Consider the following 12,658-nt stretch of genomic DNA (forward strand, 5'->3'; position numbering starts at 1 on the left):
ATCTCAATAAAAAGGTACATAAAATACATTCATCCTGATGAAGATGAGAGGTGAAAATGTCATTGATAACTGTTCATCTCATCATCACACTTGTGATTCTTAATTTGAGACTTACGCGAGTAAAATACATTCATCCTGATGAAGATGAGAGGTGAAAATTTCATTGATAACTGTTCATCTCATCATCACACTTGTAATTCTTAATTTGAGACTTCCGCGAGACTCTTTGGCCACAAACTGAGTAGGAAAAAAGTTTCTCACCAGTGTGGGTCTTTGTGTGGTTAATTAAGCTTCCCTTATGAGAGAGTCTTTGACCATAAGCTAAGCAAGCAAAATGTTTTTCATCAGTGTGTGTTATTGTATGTTTAATCAAGTGTCCTTTCTGACAGAATCTTTGGCCACAATCTGAACAGCCAAAAGGTTTCTCACCCCTGTGGGTTCTTTTGTGATCATTTAAGGGTGCCTTCCGAGAGAATCTTGGGCCACAAATTGAACAGGAAACTCTCACCGGTGTGTGTTCTTGTGTGCCTTTTTAAGGTTTCCTTTTGAGATCATTTTTGGGAACCAACTGTGGGAGCCTCTCTGATGAGTGATTTTGGGGTCTTTTTTTCCTGACTTCGGGGATCTGACCTCCCAGCTCAAAGGGCTTTCAAAAATTTCATTCTGATCTTATTTGAAACATGTTGTAATGAAGGTCAATATTTAAATACAGGCAAAGCTTTTGTTTTTGGGCTCCTATTTTTATATCTCACTTCAGGGAAATAGTGCCTCATCAGTCACGAATCTCTCCATTTTGGAGCAAGCAACACATAATATCAAACAAGAATATATATTGTTCCATCACACATTTCATGACAAAATGGAAAATGTCCATTTTATTTAGGATCATGTCCACTAAAAGACGATGAAACACATATCTCGATACGTGGGGTGCTGTACAGTCAAGGACGGTAGTTAAAAAAAAAAAAAAAATTAAGAACTAAATCAAACAACCAAACCAAAAAGTAAACTTCAGCATCTCAATAAGAAGGTACATAAAATACAATCAGCCTGATGAAGCCTGCTCAGACGAGAGGTGAAGATTTCATTGATAACTATTCATCTCATTATCACACTTGTGATTCTTCATCTGATACTTCCACCAGAATCTTTGGCTGCAAATTGAGCATGAAAAAGGTTTCTCACGAGTGTGTGTTCTCACATGTATTTTTAAGCTCCTCTTCCAAAAGAATCTTTGACCACAATCTGAACAGGCGAAAGGTTTCTCACCAGTGTGGGTATTAACATGCTTTTTTAAGCTTTCCTTGCGAGAGAATCTTCGGCCACAAGCTAAGCAGGAAAACGGTTTCTCGCCAGTGTGGGTTCTTGTGTGGTTACTTAAGCTTCCCTTCTGAGAGAATCTTTGGCCACAATCTGAACAGACAAAAGGTTTCTCACCAGTGTGGGTTCTTGCGTGGGAAACTAATTGTCCCTTCTGACAGAATCTTTGGCCACAATCTGAACAGACAAAAGGTTTCTCACCAGTGTGGGTTTTTGCATGACTCATTAAGTGTGCCTTCTGAGAGAATCTTTGGCCACAATCTGAACAGGCAAAAGGTTTCTCACCTGTGTGTGTTCTCATGTGTCTTTTTAAGTATCCCTTACAAAAGAATTTTTGCCCACAAATTAAGCAGGAAAAAGGTTTCTCACCAGTGTGGGTTATTTTGTGATCATTTAAGCTTCCCTTCTGAGAGAATCTTTGGCCACAATCTAAACAGCCAAAAGGTTTCTCACCTGTGTGTATTCTCATGTGTTTTTTTAAGTGTCCCTTCTGAGAGAATTTCCAGCCACAGTCTGAACAGGTGAACGGTTTCTCACCAGTGTGGGTTCTCACATGTCTTTTCAAATCACTCTTCCAAATAAACATCTTCCAACACCGAGAACATTTCCAGGGTTTGTTGCCAGTGTGACATGCACCATCAAACTCTTCATTTTCATCATCATCATCAGCACTTGATGATGTGTTGTCACCATCTTTTGTGCAAGGTTGCTCTGGCTCCTCCTCTTTAATCATGTAAAGGGCCTGCTCTTCCTCTTCCTCTTTAAAGTGGGAGACCTCTCTGCTCTCCTCTTCCTCTTTAAAGTGAGAGGGTTCTGCAACCAGCCGCTCATGACAAACATCTTTGCTGATGTCTGCACGACACAAGAAGACAAACACACATGCAATTATGGTTTAGAATTACAATGAAGGTTACTCAGAGAGCTCGATGAGTTCAGATGACAACTCAATATGTGACATGAACAGCATCACTTATTAGTGGTGGATTTTATCAATGGTGGTTTTATTCTTTCTTTTAAACCTTGGGTATTTCTGAAAAGAATTGTATTAAGTGTGACATTGCACATTTTGAGTGGTGGATAAGTCCAGAGCGCAAATTCTACCTCGTGCTTTTCACCTTTGCATAAAAAGAGGGATGACTATTAGTGATGTGCTCCACGGGTCGAATCCCTGAAGCGTGTGCCAAGTAATCTAGATGAGTGGTTCATGAATGGGGAGTCGAAGCGCATGTTGATAACGTCAGTGGTGACGTTTGAAGCCCTGCGAAGGGGGTGCACCACGTGACTGATTCAGGAAATGATATGATAGGTTCGAGTGTTGTTCGAAATAAAAGCGGCAAAGAAATGCTATGGATTCCCCTTCACATTTTGTGGTTTCGGGTCCCTTATTGTGTTACTTTTGGGCATTTGATTCAACGAGCTTCTTTTTTTGCGATGGAACCAGCAAGAAAGAGGAGATATTCCCCTGTTTGGGAGCACTTTGAGCAGCTCTCACCTCAGAAGGTAATGCACTGCAATTACTATTTAACAGATTCCAACAATGAATGAAAATAAAATGTGATAACACATACAATTCACAATTTTCTTTTCTGAATACTTTTGGTGACGTGTCTGATGTGTTCCAAGGTGCTTATTTATAATAATAACACCAACTATGCTAAGGCACTTTAGAGTCTTGCATGGCAACGAGGAGACCAACCAGGTTGAACCCGGCTCACGAAGGCCATTTAGATTCATAGCCCCACACTACACTGTATGGTGTTTGTGTTTGTTGTTTTATAACTCTGACATGTAATTGAATTTAGCTGAGAAGGGTGACTTGACTGAGCTGTTGGTGGATATGGTAATTGAGGATTCCCAGCCATTTTCCTTGGTGGACGGCAGTGGATTCAAAAAGTTTATGAAAGCTTTAGCTCCCTCCTACGTTCTACCCACACGGCAGATATGTATGTCACAACACGAAGCACTATACTATCAGATTAACCATTTCAATACATTATACTTTTTTTTGACTTTGAAGGCCATGTTGGAAAAAAGGTACAAGGAGACAGAGGATGAAACAAAAGCCATTGTGGCTAAAGCATCTGCATGTAGTTTGACATCAGATATGTGGACTTCCATCAATACTGATGCCTATCTAGCTGTGACATGTCATTTCATTGATGAAACCACGTCTCTCCAATCTGTTGTACTAGGGGTGCAACATTTCCCAGAGGCACACACTGCAGCAAACATGGCTTCTATGAAAACGTCACTAATGTCTGAGTGGGGTATCAGTGGAAAGGTGACATGTCTCGTGACTGATGGTGCAGCAAATATGGGAGCTTGTGCCAGAGAGCTTCATATGCGTCAGACTATTTGTGTGGCACATACCCTAAATCTTTTGGTTAAAAAAGTACTTGACCAATGTCCTGAATTATTCCATATCCAGACAAACTGTCGAAAGATAGTTGGTTATTTTAAGAGCAGCACTACAGCAAAGGTAAGATCCTGACCTTTTTTATCCATTTACAGCAAAGGTAAGGAGCTTACCTTTGCTGTAAATGGATAGCTCAGTTTGGCATACGGGAGATGGGGGTTCGAATCCCGCTTGGGGCAAAAAATGAGCACATAACACCATCCAGTGTGGGTCCTTGGGCGAGATCCTTCACGCTAATGCCTACCTCATACAATGATGAGAGACAATAAAATGAATGACATGCCGGCTCAGACGTCGCCCGGCCAAACAAGGTCTGTGTCAGGTGCTGGGGAATCAGAGCACCTTGATGAAAAATGGGCTACTGGAACAAAGCGGAGATGGGCGAGATGCGATAACATGGCTCTGTTGGAATGGCACTACTCAAGCAACCCTAGTCAGAGCGGTTACATGCAGAGAATGTGGGCTAAATGGTTACTTCGAAACCCACAGTCACGGTTGACCACGAAACAAACAGTAGCTCAGTGTTCCAACATCCACAAACGGCAACTGCTGTCACAACTTGAGATTGATGAGGTACAACGCAGGTCATACCAGAGATTGGGAGGCAAGTCCCAATGAATGCAGATGATGAGATTGGGAGGCCAGCCCCAATGAATGAAATGCTGAGTGAGGCAGCAACTGACCTGAAAGCTAAGATCATGGCGAGAATGAAAGCTGGGCAACCTAGAAACCGATTACAACGGCTATGTGAAGTACCTCCTGAAAGTCTCATGGAAAGTGTGAATGCAGCACTGAGGGCGATCCCTACCGTAACGATCACGGAAACCAATGAGCTGATATACGCTTCAGCATCAGTGATCCTTGAGATGCTTCGCTATAAGAGCAACCATGGAAGCCATGAGATACGTTACCCACCATGGAAAAGACGGTTGGAGGCTAAGATCAAGGCGGCTCGGAAAGATGTGAGTCAATTGACGGAGGCCCAGAGAGGTGTGATGAAAAGGCCGAGACCCGAGAGGTACATGCAGATGACCATACCTGAAGCACTCGAAACTGCCAAACAAAGGCTCCAAGCCTTGGCCAGCCGCCTAAAGCGGTACACGAAAGAGAATGAGGCCAGACGAATAAACAGGCTGTTCGCAACACAACCTGCGAAAGTGTATGCTCAGTGGCAGGGTACTAACAACAGAGCTGACCCACCAAGACTGGAAACTGAAAGGTACTGGAAAGGCATATGGGAGAAGGAGGTTGCACATAACAGCAGTGCACAATGGCTGGTGACCCTGAGAGAGGAGCACAGCAACCTCCCTGAACAGAACCCAGTTACCATAACAGTGGCAGACATACAGGAAAGAGTCTCAGATATGAAGAACTGGACAGCACCAGGCCCGGACATGGTCCACACCTACTGGCTAAAGAAACTCACAGCACTCCATGAGCGCCTAGCAGCACAAATGAACCAGCTGCTGAGGGATGGGACTCACCCAGGATGGCTAACCGAAGGGCGAATGATCCTGATCATGAAGGGTCCCTCAAAGGGTGCAGTCCCATCCAACTATCGGCCAATAACCGGTCTCTCCACAACATGGAAGCTCATGTCAGGCATCATTGCGGCTAAGATAAGTGGACACGTGGATCAATACATGAGCGAAGCACAGAAAGGCATTGGTAGAGATACCAGAGGAGCCAAACATCAGCTCCTGGTTGACAGAACAGTCGCACAAGACTGCAGGTCCCGACATACCAACCTGTGCACAGCCTGGATTGATTACAAGAAAGCATATGACTCGATGCCACATACATGGATCACTGAATGCTTGGAGTTGTATAAGGTAAGAGCCTTCGTTGCGAACTCAATGAGGATGTGGAAAACCACACTTGAAGCCAATGGCAAGCCACTTACCCAAGTGTCCATCAAATGTGGCATATACCAAGGTGATGCACTCTCCCCACTGCTGTTCTGCATAGGACTGAACCCTCTAAGCCAAGTAATCACCAAGACAGGCTAAGGATACCACCTCAGAAATGGAGCTACAATCAGTCACCTCCTCTACATGGATGACATAAAGCTGTATGCTAAGAGCGAAAGGGACATAGACTCCCTGATCCACACAACCAGGATCTACAGCAGCGACATCGGGATGTCATTCGGGCTTGAGAAATGTAGTCGGATGGTGACTAAGAGAGGAAAGGTAGTCCGCACTGAAGGGGTCTCACTCCCTGAAGGAACAATAGCAGACATTGAGGACAGCTACAAGTACCTCGGTATACCACAAGCCAATGGCAACCTCGAACTGGCAACAAGGAAAGCGGCTACGGCCAAATACCTCCAGCGAGTGAGGCAAGTCCTAAGAAGCCAGCTCAATGGCAAGAATAAGACCCGGGCAATAAATAGCTATGCCCTGCCAGTGATCAGATACCCTGCAGGAATAATAAGGTGGCCAAAGGAAGAGATTCAGACCACGGACGTTAAGACCCGAAAGCTCCTAACCATGCATGGAGGGTTCCATCCCAAATCCAGCACCCTGAGACTGTACGCAAGCCGAAAGGAAGGAGGCTGGGGACTAGTGGGTGTGAGAGCCACTGTCCAGGATGAAACATCCAAGCTCCATGAACACATCAAGGAGAAGGTTCCAACGGATGACGTACTCAGAGAATGTCTCAGACAATGGGGAACAGAGGATGAGATGCTGGAAGAGGGACCATCATGGGAGGACAAGCCCCTACACGGGATGTACCACCGGACCATAACTGAAGTGGCTGATCTCAAGAAGTCCTATCAGTGGCTAGAGAGGGCTGGCCTGAAGGACAGCAGAGAGGCACTCATCCTGGCTGCTGAGGAGCAGGCCCTGAGCACCAGAGCCATTGAGGCCCAGATATACCACACCAGACAAGACCCAAGGTGTAGGTTGTGCAAAGAGGCACCTGAGACGATCCAACACATAACTGCAGGGTGTAAGATGCTGGCAGGGAAAGCCAACATGGAACGCCATAACCAGGTGGCTGGCATAGTCTACCGAAACATCTGTGCGGAGTATGGACTGGAAACCCCAAGGTCAAAATGGGAAACACCTCCGAAGGTGGTGGAGAATGACAGAGCGAAGTGTGAGATTAAGATTAAGATATCCTTTATTTGTCCCGCGATGGGGAAATTACAGTCAGAATTCAGAAAGGAAAAAACACTCGGTAGGGAGAGGGAAAAAAAACCCACGCTCAAACTATCCTCTTCTGAGGATAATTTAAGTCCAGGGTAAAAAAGACCCTAGCACATAAATAAGCATATGACAGTTACAACAAGTCACAAGACATAACATGTAATAAGGGGGAGGATGAATGGGAAGGGGAGGGGCGGGGGGGCGACCGCGACGCAGTTTATCTGACCAGCTGCACGTCACCGAGCGCTCTGCAGATAATTCTACGTCACGGGGGAAAAGAATCGGAGCGATGAAGACGGTGATAATAAGGATGTGTATGCGCATGTGATTGTCCAGTTGTGTATGTGTATGTGTGTACAGGTCATAGCTGCTTCGTCGAGGTCTGCTCATGAAGACAGTCCCGGCTTATCAGTCCATGGCCGAGAAGGAGGGGGGTGATGGTGGGGGGCACGAGCTTCCATGCATACTTCCATCCAGGGGAAAGGGTCCAGATATGGTTGTTTGTTTTGGAGGGACGGCCGCCAACAATTTCAGACAGCCTTGAGTCCGTGGCCTGTATCTCTTCACTGGCGCCGATCAGCCAAATCCGCAATCTCTTTCCGCAGCGCGGATTCCAACTTCTCCATGTTGTTGTCGATCGTACCGAGTCGCTCCAAAACCGCATCTATATTGCGGTTGAGCTCAGTCACCACTTGAGTCTGAGTGTTGGACATCCAGAATGACCGGCAGCTTCTTCACTTCCAATAAAGCCGCTCCCGTCGGTTGAATTTTGCGATAGAACAGGAAGCTGCTAACAACAAAAAGCAGCATACCTGCTTTCAGAAGGCCGATAATGTAGATGTCTTCCACATCCTCAACGGACAGTATTGACAGGCACACCATTCTCCACTTTCTCCATGGATCAAGGGCGTATCCGGCAGCAAATGTCCCCGAGGGGCAAGCAGGCTCCCCACTGCCTGCTCTTTTCGTCGAAAAAAATTTGTCGATTGCATCGAGAGACCAGCCAACTAATTCCATGGTTAGTTCTTCGGATGAAAATACGGTAGGAGGCTAGGAAAAGTTAGACAAGGACAGCACAAAGACTAAGTGGCGAGCAAGGAGAGGGTGGGGGTTGAGGGCAGGAGCTGAGCAAAAAGCATCCGCCTTCGTCGAGAGCCAAGCAGGAAAAAAAAAAAGTAATCTTTTATTACTGGTGAGTTTTATTGTAGCTGTAGTTGAAGGACACTAGTTAAGTTCCTGGAAAAGACGCCTTATTGGTATGACAAGGTTACAGATAATTTTCTTGAAAAGGAACGGAAAGTAGAATTCACATTTATATAAACGGACACATTTTATGATGTCTGCCAAAATTGAGCTTCCCCTCCTTGACAAACCAGCATCCGCCACTGATAAATACTGTACAGTATATATACAAATAATGTGTGTGTGTGCATGTGCGTATACAAGAACGAACATATGAAGGCTGTTAAAAAGAAACAAGCGTCTTCAAATTTTTGCGTCTATTTTCTAAAAAGTGTTGGGTAAGATAAACCTTACACACACGCACACACACGCACACAACAGACACGCGCGCACACACACGCACGCGCGCGCACACACACGCACACGCACACGCACACGCACGCGCCGCACGCACACGCACACTGCGTTCAAGAAAGACACCTTAAATGAAGGCTGTTACGAAAGAGTACGAAACAAGCGAGACGAACAGGGTGACCCACCTAATCTGTGAAGAACAATTCTTGGCTGCATCCTGTCAATGGCGTCCAATAGTTGACGTTGTCGCTTGTGGTCCTCTTTTTCTCCACAGAGTTCCTCCTCGTACACTGCTGTCTTTCTTGCGCACATTTTCACACGAAAATTACAACACTTTACGCTTACGCTACGTTAGATGCTAGCAAGCTAAACGAAGCTAAACTAGGCCGAGACACATCGAGGTTCAACGAGACGACTTCAATCCAACACAAAGATTCAACGAAAGATGTTTTATCACAGCGAATAGATGGTGGACGCCCTGGGTGGAGGTTTGAGCACGTTGACGACAAATTCAGGAGAATTTGGTCAAGGGGTTCTACCCCTTCTCGCGCCCCGCCCTGGACTGCGGTCAAGTCAGCGATTGTTAATAATCTGCATTCCGGTAGCGTGCCGCCAGCGAGCACCCTTCAAAATAAAAGCTATACAAATCATGCATGCTCGTTTCTGGTTTGGATTTAAACATGTCATAAAACATGTTTTAGTGGTCAGGCAACGTTGAGTTCATTCATCCATGCCACAGGGGTCGGCGACCCAAAATGTTGAAAGAGCCACATAGTATCAAAAAAATATATCTGGAGCCGCAAAATAATAAAAGCCTTCTGTAAAACTTACAATGAAGGAAACACATGCTGTATGTACTGTATGTAGGAGACTGGACTGTCTCAGAATTGTTTGTTATTCATTCCTTTGTTGTGTGTTCACAAACGCCCCATAGAATTTATTTTGTGATTTCCTCGCTTGATTTTCTGTTTTGGTGCATTAATTTCGCTTTTCGTAGTGTCATTCAAGTGATCATTAATTTCCGTTTTTCGGAGGCTGTCTTTGAACTCCTCTCGAGTCGAAGAAGAGGAGAGAAGGCCCAGAGTCGGACGTAGACGTGTCTGTGTTTGTCGAGACTGTTAAAAGCATAAATAAAGTGTAGGTTTGAAAAAAAAAACAACAACACCACAGCTCTCCCATTTTCGACGCTGCAGCATGTATTTTATCTATATGAGTTATATTAGCCGACTATCAAAATGACTAAGTTTGCTACAATTACACGATGAGCCTTCATGATTAAAAGTTTTTTTTGTTCCGTGCAGTGCATTCTGGAGAGCGGGGGTGCCCAACCTTTTTTGACCAAAGACCAACCTACTGCGATCGATTCGGACATACAAAACACACTTACAGACGCATGCCTACCTATCTTGAAGCGGAGGCATGGGACGCACCTTTGCAGCGTTTTTGACTATCGTGGCTCACGTGTACCCTTTTAAAAATGCTTTTTATGGCCCTCCAGATTCTCTTTGCCAGTACCCTCCGTGAATTGTACATGAAACGCAGTTTTTTCAGTTTTTGTTTCAGATTTTTTTTTTTTTGCAGCAGCAGCAGCAGCAGCAGCCACCTGTCTTGCATCCCACCCTGCTAATAGAAATGTGTGTCGCAGGCTATGACGCAAATCTTCATTGACAGAAACGTTGAAATGTAATATTTATTCTACACATACTTATAGCATTGGGAAACGTTAAGATTGTTTGTGTCATGTTTTTACTCCGACAGAAACCATATTTCAAAACAAAAAAAATACATTTCCCTGCCACATCCTTTTCCATTTTCAATTTTTTTTTATAAAGCTCCAGGGAACCACTAGATGGCACTAAAGGGCAACATGCGGCTTGAGAGCTGTGTGTTGCCGACCTCCGATCCAGGGGGAATGAAAACGGTCTCAGAAGCAGTGGGCGGGAACCAAACCAGGCCACCCCAGGTATCAAACCATAGTCCTGTCATTCAGATCTTTTGACCTTTATGGCTGATTTCACAAAATCATTGAAAAAAAAAAAGTACCGGTAGTTATCTCGCAGCCAGTTTCTGGCACACGAGGCCACCCGGGGTATCCAACCACAGTACAGGTCCAGATACAGACCCGAACAAAAATATTTTTCGGAGCTTTATATTTTGTTCAAGTCAATCTATATTGTAATTGGATTTTTTTTTTGTAACTAGCATCTTTATTATTTCAACCACACATAGGACCATGCAAATCTGAACATATGAATACAGAGGACGTCGTACATTTCCACCCGTGTTTAGTTTCCACAACAACGTCCACGTATGGCTGTGACGGCCCTTTAACATAGGAAACAACAAATGACGTACAAACATATTTGGGGAAAAGAAAAAAAGAAAAAGAAAGAAAAAAACAACACACATACAAATAAAAATAGCAGAATATTGTGATCAACAGTGACAAGTGTCCCTTTTGTTGGATTTATATCCATAATCTATAGTGACCTCTCCCAATTTGTGGTGCCATTCCCTCAGTCATTTGTTTTTGTACTCCTCCCATTTTTCCCATCTCGTTTTAAACTTCCCTACTTGGACCCTTAAAACCCTGATAGTGGACCTTTTACGTGAAATGTAAACGTATGACGTATTCTCGTCTGAATCAAAGGCAAACGCATTCGGAAAAACACGAGAGAGCTGAAACGTAAAGGGGGGGTTCAAAATGGCCGAAATTTCATGACGTCACCGGCTGATAATTCTCAGGCATTGCAGCAAAGAATAAATACGTTTTATTCCGTAATAATCACAATTTACATATTTTGCACCATAGAGACACATTATAATTCATATTTTTGAATGCATCGTAAACCTAATGTGTAAACATGCATTTCACGCGATTTTTACGTCAATCGCTTTGTTTTCGCTTGGACAGACGTATGCATGCCACATTGTTGGGTTGAGGTCATTACAATTTTGCAACTTAAGGTGGCGTCAGAGGATCGCAAATGAGTTTGCCTTTTTGCAGGAGGCTTCAAACCGATGCATTCTTACACGAACAATTCCGGTCGGGATTGTTAGTAGGGCTTGGTTGGGACCTCCAGACACATTTTTTTTTTCCTTTTGCAAAAAATAAAGTTACGTTGGGTACCTAACGGCTGGCTGCGCCGGCGCCGCCCCGACGGCCTCGCGGAGCATTATTGCATGAACACTTCCGGTCGGGATTGTTTGTAGGGCTTAAGGGGAAGGACTGCCCGCCCCTCAATAACATAATTAACATACTATGCCTATATAAACGTGAGACTGTATTTCTTTGGGGCTTCCTGACGAAATCTGAGACTCTCAAGAGCCCGAATCGATTCGTGTTGCGTGGTGATAAACTGAGAAAAAGACGACGTGGTGTTGGGTCTTCTTCCACCTGATAGAGAAATAAAAGAACCTGTGTTCAAGGAGGGCAGTAAGGAATTGGTCAGCTCCACTCCTCTACAAAGCTCAAGATGTCAGATTTCAGCGGCCTTTTATTTTGAAATGCAACATCAGATCCAAATGAAAGTACTGTGGTCCGATACTTGGGGTGGCCTTGTGTTCCCTAGAGCTGGTCTTGCTCCGGGACAACAAGAAAAAAATGTTTAATGATTTTTTTTTTTAAATCAGGTGTCATTTTTGTCATTCATGCAAAGTTAATATTAACTTTTGTTTCTATCTCAACTTCATCGCGCTTATTGGTGCTATTCCGGGACATTTCTCATTCTTCCTGGGTTAACTAATTGTTGCCTGGCCATTGAAAAGTTATTTTTGAACATGAATTTAAATCCAAACCACTGATGTGCATGCATTAGTTGGACAACTTCTATTTTGAAGGTTGCCAATGCCGCCCGCTGGCAGATAACCGTAACGCACAATATTCACAATCGTTGTGGTGGCTGACGTGACTTCAACTTTTCGAGTGGAGGCTGGCCTGACCGCAGTGACACAATGGCCCAGCTGTACATCCATGCTGCTCAAACGCTGTCGATGTTTGGCAGCACATAGCTGTGTGAACAACTGTTTTCAGTTCTTGTTTGCTCTCGACGAAGGCGAGAGCCCCCAGCGAGAGCCCCCAGCGAGAAGAGCAGGCAGTTGGGGAGCCTACTTGCCCCTCGGGGACTTTTGCTGCTGGGTACACCCTAGATCCCTGGACGAGGTGGAGAATGGTGTGCCTGTCAACACTGTCCGTTGAGGATGTGGAAGACATCTACATTATCAGCCTCCT

General features: G+C 44.6%; 1 protein-coding gene across 1 annotated transcript; it reads right to left on the minus strand.

The window, feature by feature from the left end:
• Window positions 1-372: 372 nt before the first annotated feature.
• On the minus strand, window positions 373-8,989 carry LOC147188058 (uncharacterized). The gene is made up of 2 exons (XM_086100512.1): window positions 8,613-8,989; window positions 373-2,172 (listed from the first exon to the last, which is right to left on the minus strand). Exons 1-2 carry the CDS (start codon window positions 8,737-8,739, stop codon window positions 1,085-1,087), a joined length of 1,215 nt encoding a protein of 404 aa, XP_085956638.1. The 5' UTR covers window positions 8,740-8,989; the 3' UTR covers window positions 373-1,084.
• Window positions 8,990-12,658: the final 3,669 nt, after the last annotated feature.

The sequence above is a fragment of the Hippocampus guttulatus genome, chromosome 20 (genome assembly GCF_054856545.1).
Source record: "Hippocampus guttulatus isolate MCC_2025c chromosome 20, RoL_Hgut_1.0, whole genome shotgun sequence".
Taxonomy (NCBI): domain Eukaryota; kingdom Metazoa; phylum Chordata; class Actinopteri; order Syngnathiformes; family Syngnathidae; genus Hippocampus; species Hippocampus guttulatus.

Bases quoted from the DNA above. Each gene is read 5' to 3' on its own strand.
- LOC147188058 (XM_086100512.1), bottom strand. From the start codon at position 8,739: ATGTGCGCAAGAAAGACAGCAGTGTACGAGGAGGAACTCTGTGGAGAA. The intron at 2,173-8,612 runs GTGGGTCACCCT...TGTGTCGTGCAG, and splicing joins AATTGTTCTTCACAGATTAG to ACATCAGCAAAGATGTTTGT.